This window comes from Eucalyptus grandis, chromosome 10, assembly GCF_016545825.1.
Source record: "Eucalyptus grandis isolate ANBG69807.140 chromosome 10, ASM1654582v1, whole genome shotgun sequence".
Lineage (NCBI taxonomy): Eukaryota > Viridiplantae > Streptophyta > Magnoliopsida > Myrtales > Myrtaceae > Eucalyptus > Eucalyptus grandis.
The window spans coordinates 31628618-31643701 of NC_052621.1; the positions used below are offsets into that span (position 1 = coordinate 31628618).

Genomic DNA, 15084 nt, shown 5'->3' on the forward strand with positions numbered 1-15084 from the left:
CAGAGAAAAATGATATACTTTAGTGCCAAAAGTCCGAAAAGGTATACTTGGGTACCACAATCGAAGAAGAATGAAACACTTAAGTGGTAACAATGAGAAATTTTTGCCAAAGTGCCAATATGGCATTTTTCGTTGAGATTTTTTTGCCGATGTGGCGATGCTTTTAAAAAAATTATCTACGTAAATATCAAGAATATGCTAAACAACATTGGTTTTTTTTGCAGTTAAGTGATCATTTTTAACCACGAACAACATTTAAGTGATTACTTATATCATAACTTGATACTTAAATGATCATTTTTTAATCAGGACTAGCACTAAAGTAAACATGGAAGACAACATTGTTTTAGACAATAAATGTTGAGCAAACTACGTAATCCATTTATATTATTAAAAATATGTCCTATCGTATTTCTAGTTATTCTCAAGTGTTCCAATTTTCAAATAAAATGGTAGTTAAGTATATATTTTATAATTTTTGTATTAAAATGTCCATCTTGACAAGTTTTGACACTTTATTGTACCTTTACCATTGGTGTGCAATCCCACTCCAGGCCACGGCCGGCCAGCGCTACTGTGGAATAATTTTAGATGAAAATCACCCTGAATTTTCACCACTCGACTAGTATCTCATTTAATCTTCTTCGTCTTCTTGCGAGCAGGACCGACCGGGGACTCGCATGGATCCGACCGAAAGACGTCCATCGTCCGACCTCCCACCGGATATTCTCTCCATGATCGGCGGGAGGCTCGACAACCCCATGGACATCCTCCGATTCCGCAGCGTCTGCTCTCCATTCCGCTCCTCGATCCCTCCGCTCCGCCGCAACACCTCGCGAGTCGCTTTCCAGGTCCCTTGCCCGACGAGCGAAGCCGTCTTCCCCCGCCCGAGCGCCGCCGTCTTCCTCTGCTGGAGCACGGTCTACGCCCTCGAGACGCCGGAGGGAGCCGCCTCCGGTCCCGCGCGGTGGCTGCTGAAGCTTGAGGAGCTGGAACTCGGGCGCGTGCGGATCCTCAGCCTCTTCTCGCAGGGGCGGATGGCGTTCTTGCCCCGCGAGTTCCCGAAGGTACTCGATTTTCTCCAATTCCGAATGGTCGAAATCTGTAGAGAATACACGCTCGATTATGATAGTCGAACCAGAGGCCTCGTTCATGTTGAAGGTATACGGAAAGTATTGATGCATCCGGATTGTGTGGGGTCTGATTTAGATCGGTGTTCAGTTTATTTCATTGATGAATATGGGCAGTTAGCTTATTGGAGGTACGGAGATGAGAATTGGAGTCATTTAGATCATCCAGAGGACTTTGTATTCGATGACATCGCAGTCTATAATGGCAAAGTCTGCGCCGTCGATTATTTCGGGTTGGTTTGGGAGATCAATGAATCGTTCGGGCTTCAACCTTTTCCGACGTCAATCTATGGCAGCAACAGCAACCACCACCCCGATGACGACGGGAAGTATTTGGTGGTGTCAAGTGGCGATCTTTATGTAGTGGACACATACTATAGGGATGGTGCAAATGAGAGTCACCCATTTTATACTGTGAATACGAGCATGGATTATTTTAGAGTCTTTAGATGGGATCGACAACGGAGGAGATGGGAGGAGGTGAGAAGCTTGGGCAATTCAGCTTTTTTTCTTTGCAAGCGCCGCTCGTTCGCCCTCCCACCGTGCGAGCTTGGTGGGTGCCACGGGAATTGCATCTACTACGCGGAGGAAGCCGATTCCATTTTCTCAATGATAGACGTGAAGGTGTTCAGTTTGGCAGATCGTAGCATCAAGTGCCTGGACTTCTCTGACTCCATACTGGGCATGATGAACACCTCCCGACTCAAGTAAACCGAAGTCGATAACGCCTTGCAGACCCAAATTGTACATCCGCAAGTAGGTTAGATCGTGAACTTCTGTGATGTCTTTCTGTGGATCAGGATCTGATTTTGCATCTACTACATGGAGAACACCGATTCCCCTTACTTGAGAGACGAAGTTAATGTGTTTAGCTTGGATGACTGTAGCATCAAGTGGCTGGTCTTTTCTGACTTCTTAATGAGCACACGGGGCACCTCTGATTTGACTTGACCGAAACCAACACCTTCCAGGTCTGAAGAGTACATCGATTAGACCAGGTTAGTCCTGAATATAAGATCTGAAATAGGTGAAGGTGTAATTTATCTGTACTTGAGCATGTCTCTGCCCGGGCATATCGGGGTTTAGATTTTCCTTTCCCTAGTTATGCAATGGCACACTTGCGTGCTTGAATGTATCTAATCTCCTTCATACTTGTATTCTAGAATGGAATATCAATACAAAATAATGTGTGGTGCCTTTAGGAATGATATTCTGATTTAGCTCCCGACCTTCATTTTTCTTGATGATGGTGGTGAAATTCAGGCATTCTCATATGGAGTCGTCGCGCGACTCTCCGTTTGGATTTTGGTGTCAACTTGCTTAGATTTGAAGAAGCAAGGAATAACACTTTGAGGAAGCAAATTCCATTAGTATGTACATCCGAGCACATGTCACGTCTTAATCGATTCGCTATGTGAAGAACTGCCAATGGCTAGCTGTGCTGAGCGATAGCAAAGAGTGAGTTTGTGGTCCTGAGAAACGGGTTGGCATTAAGGCGCACGCTGTCAAATAGTACTAGGACTTTGGGAAAAAAGGGGAAATAAGAAAGATTGGAGATGTTGGGGGAATGTGCAGGGGGACATTTGCCTGCTTTGCTTGTTGAGCTTGCACTTTATTACAAGCATGCTGTCGTGAGATGTTCTAATATATGGCTGCTTGGCTTACTTCATCGGCTGTGGAATACATATGCACGGTCAAATCACTGGCTTTCTCGCAGCAGCGAATCACCGACTTGCCCTGCGATTTCCTCAAGGTAGTCGACTCTCTTGAATTCAGGATTGTTGAAATCTGTAGAGAAGGTAGGCTTGAGTACAGTACATTGGGCATCGTTCCTGGTATAAAGAAAGAAGTGGCGTCCCCAGATAGTGCATGGACTGGTCTAGATGAACTTGAGGTGTGTTCCATTGTAAAGGAAGGGCGATAGGGTTACTGGAAGTATGGGGATGAGAACTGGACCCACTTGGATGATCGACATGGTTGTTGTTATGATGATATTGAAGTATATGAAGGCAAAGTCTGTGTACTTGGTTGGTTCGGGACAGTTCCACGGATTATTCGTCATTTAGGACTAAAAAGTTCTCATCGTCAATCTGCAGTGATGATCCGTGTGTAGTGGATAGATACTTTAGACAGATCCCCTTTCCTTGAGAGACGAAGTTAATGTGTTTAGCTTGGAGGATCGTAGCATTGAGTGGGTAAGTCTTCTTTCGCTTCCTAATGAGCACAGGGGGCACCTCCGACTTGACTAGACCGAAATCGGGGCCTTCCAGCTCCAAAGAGCACGTCGAAAGATCCGAAATAGGTGTAGGTGCGCAAGCATTTCTCTGCTCCGGCTAAGACGAGTCATTTCGAAGTGTTTCGATTGGATCATCGTCGTGCGAGATGGGAGGAGGTGAGGAGCTTGGGCGATTTGGCTTTCTTTCTCTGCAATCGCTGCTCGTTTGCGGTTCCGGCGCGCGAGCTCGACGGGCATGGCGGGGGGAAATTGCATCTACCGCGCGGAGATTTATTGCGCCAACTTGGAGGTGTTCAACTTGGCGGATCGTAGCCTCAAGTGGCCGGACTATTCCGACTTCCTTGTTGGTTTATTAGGATGTTGCAAGTATGGGGATGAGACTGACAGCTTGTCATGCCCCTTTTAAATGCACTTATATCGGTAGTCTTCGGTTCTCATTCTAGATATAAAGATGATTAAATTTTTATTTCCAGAAAAAAAGAAGAGTGTTATTAAGATTACTCTGCAATGAAGTCGAAAAGTGCAATTTATATATAGGGAAATGATATCAAACAGTCCTTGAATTTTGTCCTAAATGCGATGTCATATTTAAAAGTTTAATTTGTTTAAGATGGTCGTCGAACTATTTCTTAATGTTTAGTGTAGTCAATTTATTGATCAAACAAATGAAAATGTTACCATAAGTTCTCAAGTTATTACGAAATGTACAATCTAATTTATAATTTCTCAACTTTTAGTAACAAGGTCAAATGAGTTGGTGTTATTCTCAAGTTTTTAAAATCATATTATTCACCAAAATTTAGCTTGTGATCTCCATTTCTCCTGATATAGAAAACTTAAAGTGAGATGATAAAAAAAAGGTAACATCAATTTTCTTTTGTTGACTTGGGATATAGATTGAAAACAGAAAAAAATTTGGTTAGATCTCGTTCATGATGTTTTACACTGATAAATTTTTCAAGCTTTGGCATTTCGTATTTTCTTCATTAAATTAAGTTAAGTTTATGTGTTTTATTTAATATCATATTTTTGGATGATTAACCATAGAGCTTCAAAGCACACTGATTTAACAAAATTAAATGAGAAAACACCAAAGATTGATTTTTTAAATATATTTAAAAATTTATGAACAATATTTACATTAAACTAAGTATGAATATCAATAGATATATTAGTATTTTTTCCATGTATCTTAATGAAGACGGTTAGAATTAATGTGAGAGGTGAGTAATTTTAGGGGAACCTACTACTTGTTGGGATTGTTTATCAATTGTTTGAATTTGGAACCTATCTATAAACCCTAATACCGATTTTGTGAGAGTGTTGCTCGAGACGTCGATTATTTGAATTAAGGTCAGTTCAGTCCAATTTCAAAATATACCCTGCAGTGGTCGCTCTTACTTAAAATAGTAGGAATATCAAGACGATATAACTTTAAATAAAGTTCTACTTTTATTATTGCTCTCCCTAGAATTTCACACCAGTGGTGTCAGAACATATCACTAGTCAGAACATATCACTACCTAGAAAGTATTAGGTAGCATGGCTCCATAAAGTCAGTAATTCTTGACACAACACGATATGAATTGAACTAGGCTTGAGTTCGAAAGAAATAAGAAGATTCGTTTGTCTCTTATGAATTACCTACTTAATTTGCTAAGACACCATTTGACATGTTTAAGTAATCGAATTAGCATGTCATTTTTTTTAACACAATATGATTAAATTACCATTGTGACCTAAATTTCGGATGCATCACCTAAAATCAGGCTAATGAACTGCTAAGTTTTAAACTTAACCCGTGCCCTCCCAAGCGCATACTAATTCGCGACTTAGTTTCTGTTTTTTAATATGCAAATGAATTTTATTTAAGAATTGTCTCTAATCAGTTTATGGTAGGTCGATTAGACACCTAAATAAAATGATATGAGAATTATTTAACTCCTACAAACCAGAGACTTTGGGTACGGGGATTTGGTTATACTAGATTTCTCTAATACCCTTTCGATATCATTTTTTTTTTCAAAAATGTTTTGCAAAAAGGCGGTTTGGATTAAATTTAACCTAAATTACTATCATGCAATATGTGATCACGGATGCTTAATCATATCAAACAAATTGCATCAAAAGAATTAAATGCACATGCAAACATTTTTTTGGGTTTTCTTTTATCTCGAAATTAAAACATGCATTTTAACTACATGACCTAATTTTACTAACAAACTATTTCTAATTAAATGAACCTAATATGCAAACTAATTGACATGCACCTAATATTTTTTTATTTTTTTATTGGGATTTGGAATTAATAGAAACCCTAGTTAAACCATTTAGAATGAATAATTTTCTAACTTATTTTAGAGATTAACTTTACTTAAACCCTATCCTATTTTAGAAATCTATTATTTTTAGAAAAGGATGAGATTGCTAAAATGTGCAAACATTATTTAAGAGTCTATCTATAAAAAAAAAATAAATTAATCCTAATCTATTCCAAAAATTATCTAAAAGTGAAATAAAAAAAAAAAATGCCATCTTAATTTACTAAACCACTACATTCTGATGCAAATTTTGATTTTTTTTATATTATTTTTCAAGATAAGCAATTATCAAATAAATATTAAATCTAAACTAATTAAAATATTCATCAAATAAATGATTAAAATAATAAAAAAATAATCAGTGGTCTCACGGATTAAATTAACGATTATTTTAATCCTAAAGATTGCAACATATAAAAAATTTCTAAATAATTAAAAATTTGATATGAAATCTTATGGATCAAATTAATAATTATAATTATTTAACAATTAAAATTCTATCAAAATGCCCGAAAATCAATATAATTTAAAAAATGATTTGACGTTTTACCGATCAAATTAACAATTAAATTAAAAATTACAATAATTTTAGGCAAAACCCATACGGTTAATGTCTACAAAATTCATGAAAAAAGTTATTGACATACAATGTTTTAATTTAAATAACTAAACTTAAAAAATAAATAAACTAAAATAGCATAAAATAAATGAAAAATAAAAATAACAAAAACCACCTAAAGGGGGACTTGGAAAGGGCAGCGGCGGCAGTGGGTGGCGCCAGGCAGAAAGTGACCGGCGTCGGAGCTCCGGCGAGGGCTGGCGGGCGGCGACGGTGAGGGGCGTCACAGGCGGTGGTGCCGCAGCAGCGAGCACAGAGCTGTTGTGGAATCGTCGCACGGAGGAGGGATCGTCGGACACCAGGCGGTCGCGAACGTCGAGCAGGTCTCGAGTTGCAGGACGGCGGGCTGCCGGCCGTCGGGGGTGAAGTATGGCGACGGCAGTGACACTCAGGCGGAGGGGGCAGCGATGCTCGTGGGTTGCAGCAGCGTCGCGCGCTGGGTCGCGGGTCGCTGAGGCGCAGCGGCGTCGGCTGAGTGGAGATGAGCAGGCTGAGGCACCGGCGTCGGGACGTCTGGCGGATTTGCAGTGGGCTACTGGTGCTCGGGCGGTCAGAGGCAGGCAGGGGCGGCGTTCGAACGGCGCTGCAAGTGGAGGCGAGCAGGTCGCTGCTCACGGCGTCGAGCGGAGCGGAGGTGGCGCGGGTCGTCGAGCGCTGCCGGTGGAGGCGGAGCAGGGGCGTCGGCGTCGGGGCTTCTGGCGTCCGGCGCTGCTGGTGCGGGCACGGAGACGCGGAGGTCGCTGGGTGCGCAAGCGGAGGCTGTCTGGGTGGTGGCGAGTGGCGACGGCGTCAGCTTGCTGCGGAGGTGCAGCGGCGTCAGACGCTGGGTCGCGGGCTGCTGGGAGGCGACGGCGTTGGGCGGAGGGAAAGCAGCAGTCGGCGGTGACGGGGGCTGCTGTGGTGCGGCGACGGAGGAGGACGGGCGGTTGCAGAGGTGTCTCGCGGTGCTCGCGGACGAGCGGCAGGGGTGGTGTCGGCGAGCGAGATCGGCGCGGCGAGCTTCGCGGGGGAGACGCGACGGGTGCGGGAGGAAGAAGATGCACAGTGATTCTATTTTGTTTTTTCTTTTCTTTTCTTTTTCTCCTCACCTGTCTCTCACGTCTCTTCTCTCTCACTGTTTCTTTCTTTTTTATTTTCTTGTTAGAGAAAGAAAAGAGAAATGACTTTCTCTTTTGACCAAGTGGACGAAAGCTTCTGAATTTTTTCGAGCTCACCCTCTCTTTTGTGACGAAAATTATGGCTTTCTTTTATAGTGATTCCAGACAGCCATTTTCTATGTAATTTTTGAATTTCTATCTTCTGTTGCATTAATTCATGGTTGCAAATCGGAGTGTGATTTCGCAATCTGTTCGATTTTGCTTTGATTCATTCCATTTTATAAAAAAATTTCTTTTCACTCACCTCGATCTCCTAATTGCTTCCACATTTATTAAAATCTGAATATTCATTAGAATTTCTAATTTATTTGCATAATCAATCGATTGATTTTCCTTATATTTTCTTCTTCTTGTTCTAATGCGATTTTTATTTTATTTATTTAAAGTCGCCAAAATTTAGGTGTCAACAATTACAATAATTCCAACGAAAGAAGTTTATTCACTCGAGAGTGAAATATATGATGGCGTCATGCCAATCCTGTGGCTTAAAGCACTATAAATGTTTTCGATTAGAACCGTACATACACCAGTTAGTCCATCACCCAAATTGACGGATTGGTGTGGCAAAGTGGCTGATTTTATGATTAACATACCTATTTATAATTGAAAACGGACAGTGTTTAAAACATGTTGATGGTAATATTTTTTTTTCTCCAATATTCATGGAATAAACATGGATGGAAAGATATTTAAAATAAAGTAATGGAGGATGACAAATTGTCGTTTTGATCACTTTAAAAAATTGAATTCAAATTATTGTCGGATAAGATAATTTGATATAAATTGAATATGGAAAACACTTTAGATATTTATGATATGTGATAACTCGCTCGGCATGAAAGACGAATAAATTAGATTTTCCAAGATTCACAATCAAAATAGAACGGAAAATTCTCAAAGAAATTCGAATGAAATTGCATTATCAAAATTGAAAAAAAAATAAAATTCTCCTTTGATCTGTTTTTTCTTTTGGGTCGAAGAAGATAACTGAACTCCATTGCATGAGGTAGCTATTTGCCCTGACCAGGTTCAACTCTTATTAGGGTTTGATCTCTGCAGACATACGCTGCGCTCCCTTCTAAAACCTGCCTTCCTCGGCAGCAGTGACGATGTCTTCTCCTTCTCCTCCTCCTTCCCGCAACATCTGCCATTGCTTGTGCAGAAAACGCGGGAGAGCTCCCATGGAGGAGGGAACCAGGAAACGCCCATGGTCCGATCTCCCGCCGGAGATCCTCTCCATGATCGGCAATCGGCTCTGCACCCGCATGGACGTCCTCCGGTTCCGCAGCATCTGCTCCTCGTTCCGCTCCTCGATCCCCGCGCCTCGCCCGTGGTTCCCCTTCCGAATCCCTCGCGTGCAGAGGTCCACCCTCTTCCTCAAAAAGACCACTGTCTACGCCCTCGAGACGCCGGGCGGAGCCGCCACGGGCCCCGGTCGCGCGCGGTGGGTCCTGAAGCTCGAGGAGACGGAGCTCGGGCACATGCGGATGCTCAGCGTCTTCTCGCGGTGGCGCATCCGGCCCTCGCCCCGCAAGTTCCCAATGACGTTCGATTTTCTCCAGTACCGAATCGTGGAACTCTGTAGAGGATACTTCCTCGATCGTGGAATTGGAGGCCTCGGTCAACGGTATTGGGGATGGTGGTCTGATCAAAATATATTTGGGCTGAATGCAGTGATGCATCCGGATTGCTGTGTATGGTCTGATCTAGATCAGTGCTCGGTTTATTTCATTGATGAAGAAGGGCGATTAGCTTATTGGAAGTACGGGGATGAGAACGGGAGCCTTGTAGATGATCCAAAGGGCGGCTTTTATGAAGACATTGCAGTCTATGAAGGCGAAGTCTGCGTTGTGGATAAGTTGGGGTCGGTTTCGCAGCTCGATTCATCCTTCAGACTTCGAAGTATCTCGGCCGGCCCTTGTGGCTTCAGCGGCGGCGACTATTGGAAGCACTTGGTGGTGTCGAGTGGTGATCTTTATGTGGTGGACAGACACGAGAGAAGCTTCAGGACGCCGGAATTCAGAGCCTATAGATTGGATCGACAATGTGGGAGATGGGAGGAGGTGAGCAGCTTGGGCAATTCGGCTTTCTTCATCTGCGACGACTGCTCGTTCGCGGTTGCGGCGCCGGAGTTCGCCGGGTGCAAGGGGGACTGCATCTACTACAAGGATAGGCGCTCGTGTTGGACCCCTTCCCCGATTGAAAACTTCCTTGTGTTCGGCTTGGCGGAACGTACCACTCAAGTCGGCGGGCGACTTCCTGGGGGTCGCTTCTGAGTTTTGTAGTTCCTACTACCTAGGGCGATATTGGAATTGTTTTTCTTAATGGTTGGAACTTGGAAGTATGGGGATGAAACTACTTGGGACAGCTTGCCATGATTAAAACTTTTATTTTTAGGGAAAGAAAGGAGAAAGGATGTTATTAAGATTATACCCTCAAATGACTCCGAGAAATGCGCTTTTGTATCTAGTGAAATTTTTGTCTTACATGCAATATCATATTTGGAAGTTTAATTCATTTAACGTTGTCATCGAACTATTTCTTAATGTTTGGCGTGATCATTTTATTTGATCAAACAAGTAAAAAAGTCGCCACAAGTTCTCAAACTATTGCGAAATGTGCGATCTGGTTCTTAATGCCTCAACTTTCAATAATAAAGTCAAATAACTCATTCGGTATTATTCACAAATTCTCATCGTCACATTATTGCCTAAAGTTTAGCTTATCATGTCCATTTCTCCTAGCATAGAAATCATAAAATAAAATATGATTATATGGAACCATAATAACATATGAAGAGATGATAAAAAGATAGCACCTTTATTTATTTATTTGGGAAATAGATTGAAAACAGATTAGATTTGGTAAAATCTTGTTTATAATTTTTTACACTCATAAAATTTTCAAGCTTTGGTGGTTTGTATTTTCTTCATTAAATTTAGTTAAGTCCGTGCTTTAGTTTTGTAAAAACATCATACCTTTGGATCATTAACTATAGAGCTTCAAAACATACAGGTTTAACTAAATTAAATGAGAAAACACCAAACACCGAAGCTTAAATTTTAAAAAATAAGTAAGATTATCTATAGATATATTAATATTGTCTTTAAGTATTTTTATAAAATACTTAGACTTAAAATTAGAAGTGGAACCTACCCTATTGGGACTGAATCTTGATTTCTTGAACTTGGAATCTGCTCTCTAAAACCAACCATTTTGGTCTGGTTCGATTCTAGAGTCTATCTAGAACCAATCAATTTCTTTTTTATTTTTGATTTCATTTGGTATTCCTTGAGAATGCTGCTCGCGATTCTAATTCTTCGAATTATACGACGTAAATGCCTCCAAAAAACCTCTTGTATATGCTAGAATTGGAAAAATGTAGCTCGAGCATCCTCGATCCTTTTTGTAAGGCCGAGCAACCGATCTACAAGAGGCTTGTGAGGTTCGAATGGTTGATTTGTGTCAAGGAAATGCGAAGAAGTGGACGAAACAAAACAAAGAGTGTGAGAGAGAAACTAGAGGTGGTAGCGATAATAACAAAACTACAAAAAACAATGTAAAACTAAGAGGAGAGAGTGAGGGTCTTTCGGTCCAATTCTACACCCGAAATCAACTCAAATATTTACAATGGAAAACGAAAAGTGTTTGAAACATGTTGATGGTAATGTCTTTTTTTCTCCAATATTAATATTTACTTTAAGATATGAACTGAAATTATTGTTGGATAATATAATTTAGTATAAATTAAATTTAGAAAACATCTCACTTCGGCATGAACAAGAAAAGATTAAATTTTTCAATATTCATGAAAAAAAAAACGAATGGAAAAATTTGAAAGATATTCGAATGAAATTTCGTTATTAAAATTGAAAAAAAAAAAATCCCCCTTCATTTTTTTTTTTTTTTTTGGGCTCGGTTACTTGAAGTAGTTTCTTCGTTAAACACGGCCCTCGGAAATAATCCTTGATAACTCAGCCCGCAACTTGATTTGCTCCTCTCAAATAATGGGCCAGACCCAGATATTCGAAATGGGCCAACTCTAATTTGCGGGCCCGCGAAGCACAAACCCTCCTTCGCAAGTCTTCCACAGTACGATTTCTTCTTCTTCTCCGCGATCGCCGGTGCAGAAAACGCCAAGAGAGCTCCCATGGGTCCAACCGAAAGGCGCCCATGCGCCGACCTTCCTACGGAGATTCTCTCCATGATCGGCGATCGTCTCGACACCCGCATGGACGTCCTCCGGTTCCGCAGCGTCTGCTCTTCCTTCCGCTCCTCGATCCCCGCGCCGGGCCGCCCCGAGGACTCGCGATTCCCTCTCCGAATCCAGCCCGACCTCTTCCTCCGCGCGTGCACGGTCTACGCCCTCGAGACCCCGGACGGTGCCGGCGGCTCCGGCCGCGCGCGGTGGCTGCTGATGCTCGAGGAGTTGGAGCTCGGGCGCATGCGGATCCTCAGCCTCTACTCGCAGCGGAGGATCGCGCACATGCTCCACAAGTTCCCGAAGGTACTCGATTCTCGCCAATCTCGAATGGTTGAAATCTGTAGACAATACGCGCTCGATTATCGCGGTACAACCAGAGGCCGCCTCTTTCAAGGTGTACAGAAAGTAGTGATGCATCCGGATGGCGTAGGTCCTGATTCGGATCAATGTTCGGTTTATTTCATCGACGAACGCGGGCGATTAGGTTTTTGGAAACACGGGGATGAGAGTTGGAGCTATTTAGTTGTTGATGGCCGACGGCGCTGTCGTTATAGCGACGTCGTAGTGTATGATGGCAAAGTCTGGGTCGTCGATTCCGTCGGGCAGATTTTGCAGCTTCATAAATCTTTCAGACTTCGAAGTTTCTCACTGCCGATCTACGACATTGGCGGTCGCCGTCGCCGCCGTCGCCGCTTCCAGTGCTTTTCGAGGCATTTGGTGGTATCAGGCGGTGATCTTTACATAGTGTGCAGATACACTAGCGATGGTCCATGTAGCCGTGGCTCGCCGGAAAAGACAAGTCATTATGAAGTCTTTAGATTGGATCAGCGACGTGCGAGATGGGAGGAGGCGAGGAGCTTGGGCGATTCCGCTTTCTTTCTCTGCAACCGCCGCTGCTCGTTCGCCGTCTCGGCAAGCGAGCTCGACGGGCATGGCGACGGGAATTGCATCTACCGCGCGGAAAAAAATTGCAACAGCTTTGAGGTGTTCGACTTGGCGAACCGTAGCCTCAAGTGGCCGGACTATTCTGACTTCCGTGTTGGTTTATTGCTTGGCGATTAGGATCTTGGTAAGTATGGCGAGAGACGGACAGATGTAAATATGATTTAAATTTTTATTTCCAGAAAAAAATAATGTTATTGAGATTACTCTAGAATGAAGGCGAAAAAATACAATTTATATCTAGGGGAATGATACTCATAGCCCCTAAATTTGGTCTTGTATGGGATGTGAGATTTAAAAGGTCTAATTCGTTTAATGTGGTCATTGAACTATTTCTTAATGTTCAGCGTAGTAATTTTATTAATCAAACAAAGGAAAAAGTCACAGTAAGTTCATGAGTTATTGCGAAATGTGCAATCTAGTTTCTAATCTCTCAATTTTAGTCATAAAGTCCAATAAATTAGTATTATTCGCAAGTTTTAAAGTCATATTATTGCCCAAAATTTGGCTCATCATCTCCATTTCTCCTGTAGAAAACATAAAGTGAAATATACTTATATGGAAAAAAAATGGTAAAAAGGTAGCACCATATTTTTTTGTTGTTGATTTGGGATATGGATTGAAAACAGATAAAATTTGGTTATGATGTTTTACACCGATAAATTTTTCAAGCTTTGGCGTTTTGTATTTTCTTCATTAAATTTAGTTAAGTATGTGTTTTATTTAAGACTTAGAAGTTTCTCACTTCCGATCTACGATATTGGCGGTTGCTGCCGCCACCACTTCCGTGGCGTTTCGAGGCATTTGGTGGTATTGGGCGATGATCTTTACATAGTGTGCAGACACATTAGCCACGATCGATGTAGGAGTGGCTCGCCGGCGAAGACGAGTCATTTTGAAGTCTTTAGATTGGATCAGCGGCGTGCGAGATGGAAGGAGGTGAGGAGCTTGGGTGATTCAGCTTTCTTTCTCTGCAACTGCTGCTCATTCGCAGTCCCGGCGCGCGAGCTCGACGGGCATGGCGAGGGGAATTGCATCTACCGCGCGGAGATTTATTGCGCCAACTTTGAGGTGTTCAACTTGGCGGATCGTAGCCTCAAGTGGCCGGACTATTCCGACTTCCTTGTTGGTTTATTACGTTGATGAAGAAGCGCGATTAGGATATTGGAAGGGCTATTAGGATATTGCAAGTATGGAAATGAGACTGACAGCCTGTCATTCCCCTTTTAAATGCACTTATGTTGGTAGTCTTCGGTTCTCATTCTAGATATAAACATGATTAGATTTTTATTTCCGGAAAAAGAAGAACAAGAAGAATGTTATTAAGATTACTCTAGAAAGAAATCGAAAAATGCAATTTATATCAAGGAGAATGGGGATAATTCCAAAAATAAAGCACTAACTTTAGGTTTAGAGACAAATCTGATCAAAATTGTTTTTTGTCTAGTAAAAAAGCACCCACATTAGGCCGACTGGCAATTATGTTCCCAATTTTTTTTGTCTTGTGAAAAATCATAAACTTTCACCCTTATCTCAAATCTCACCATGAACTCTCTATTTCAAGTTAACCTTGTTTCAAGAAAAGAGGTTCTAGCTGGGAGCTTGGCAAATTTCGTCCATTATGTCTCTTGATGGACGATGGTCCACAGCTTCATGTTACTACAAACAATAGAATCTAGCCAAAGAAATTCAATTTGGAGATTTTTTGACTTGCTATTGAAATGTAGGTGATGATGAATAGTTTCACCGTTATTCTCCAAGTTATGGCTCAAACAAGAAGACAATGAATAGTATTTTAAATCCAACCAGCAAAATGCACATGAATTTATTACTAAGGACAATCAATGGATCTAAATTAAGAGGGCAGATTTCGGATTTAAATGAAAGTTGTTGATCTTTTCCAAGACAAAAAAAAGTTGGGGTTAGAATTATACTTGACCTAGAGTTTTTTTTTTGGTAACTAAGGACTCCACCACAAGCCTCCCGGGGGGAGACTAGCAAAGGACCCAAGTCATCCCACCACCATGTCCCCTCACTTAAGACGCTAGTACTTAGAGATTCGAACTTGTGACCTCACATTAGTGATAAGGAGCAAGTTCTGAACCATCACAGTATCTTATCGGTGGGTTACTTGACCTAGAGTTGGTGTTTTTTTACAAGATAAAAATAAAATAAAATTTGGTCATGTTTGTTGCTCGACCTAAAGTTGGTGTTTTTTTAAGAGACAACAAATAGTTTGGGCTAGATTTAAGTTGATGCTTTATTTTTGGAATTAGCCCTAGGAGAATGATACTCATAGTTTGTCCTATACGCAATGTCATATTTAAAAGTTCAGTTCATTTAATGTGATCATTAAATTATTTCTTGATGTTTTTTTTTTTAATCGAAATTATTTCTTGATGTTCAGTGTAGTCATTTTATTGATCAAATAAACGAAAAAGTCACCACAAGTTCTCAAGTTACTGTGAAATGTGT

At 41.5% G+C, this 15084-nt stretch overlaps 3 protein-coding genes across 4 annotated transcripts; all 3 read left to right on the top strand.

Annotated features, from left to right (window-relative positions):
- Positions 1–616: 616 nt before the first annotated feature.
- LOC104422816 (putative F-box protein At5g60060) lies at positions 617–2350 on the top strand. The gene has a single exon (XM_018864345.2). The coding sequence runs from the start codon at positions 681–683 to the stop codon at positions 1839–1841; it is 1161 nt and encodes a 386-aa protein (XP_018719890.2). The 5' UTR covers positions 617–680; the 3' UTR covers positions 1842–2350.
- A 6222-nt stretch (positions 2351–8572) lies between these two features.
- Positions 8573–9739, top strand: LOC104423997 (putative F-box protein At5g60060). Its single transcript, XM_010036405.2, has one exon. The coding sequence runs from the start codon at positions 8573–8575 to the stop codon at positions 9737–9739; it is 1167 nt and encodes a 388-aa protein (XP_010034707.2).
- A 1850-nt stretch (positions 9740–11589) lies between these two features.
- On the top strand, positions 11590–13856 carry LOC104422817 (putative F-box protein At5g60060). 2 transcript variants are annotated; one of them, XM_010035248.3, is made up of 2 exons: positions 11590–12736; positions 13377–13856. In XM_010035248.3, the coding sequence occupies exon 1, from the start codon at positions 11614–11616 to the stop codon at positions 12727–12729; it is 1116 nt and encodes a 371-aa protein (XP_010033550.2). In that variant the 5' UTR covers positions 11590–11613; the 3' UTR covers positions 12730–12736; positions 13377–13856. The 2 variants fall into 2 exon arrangements, with proteins under 2 accessions (XP_010033550.2, XP_010033549.2); XM_010035247.3 differs by having other exon boundaries at positions 13452–13856.
- Positions 13857–15084: the final 1228 nt, after the last annotated feature.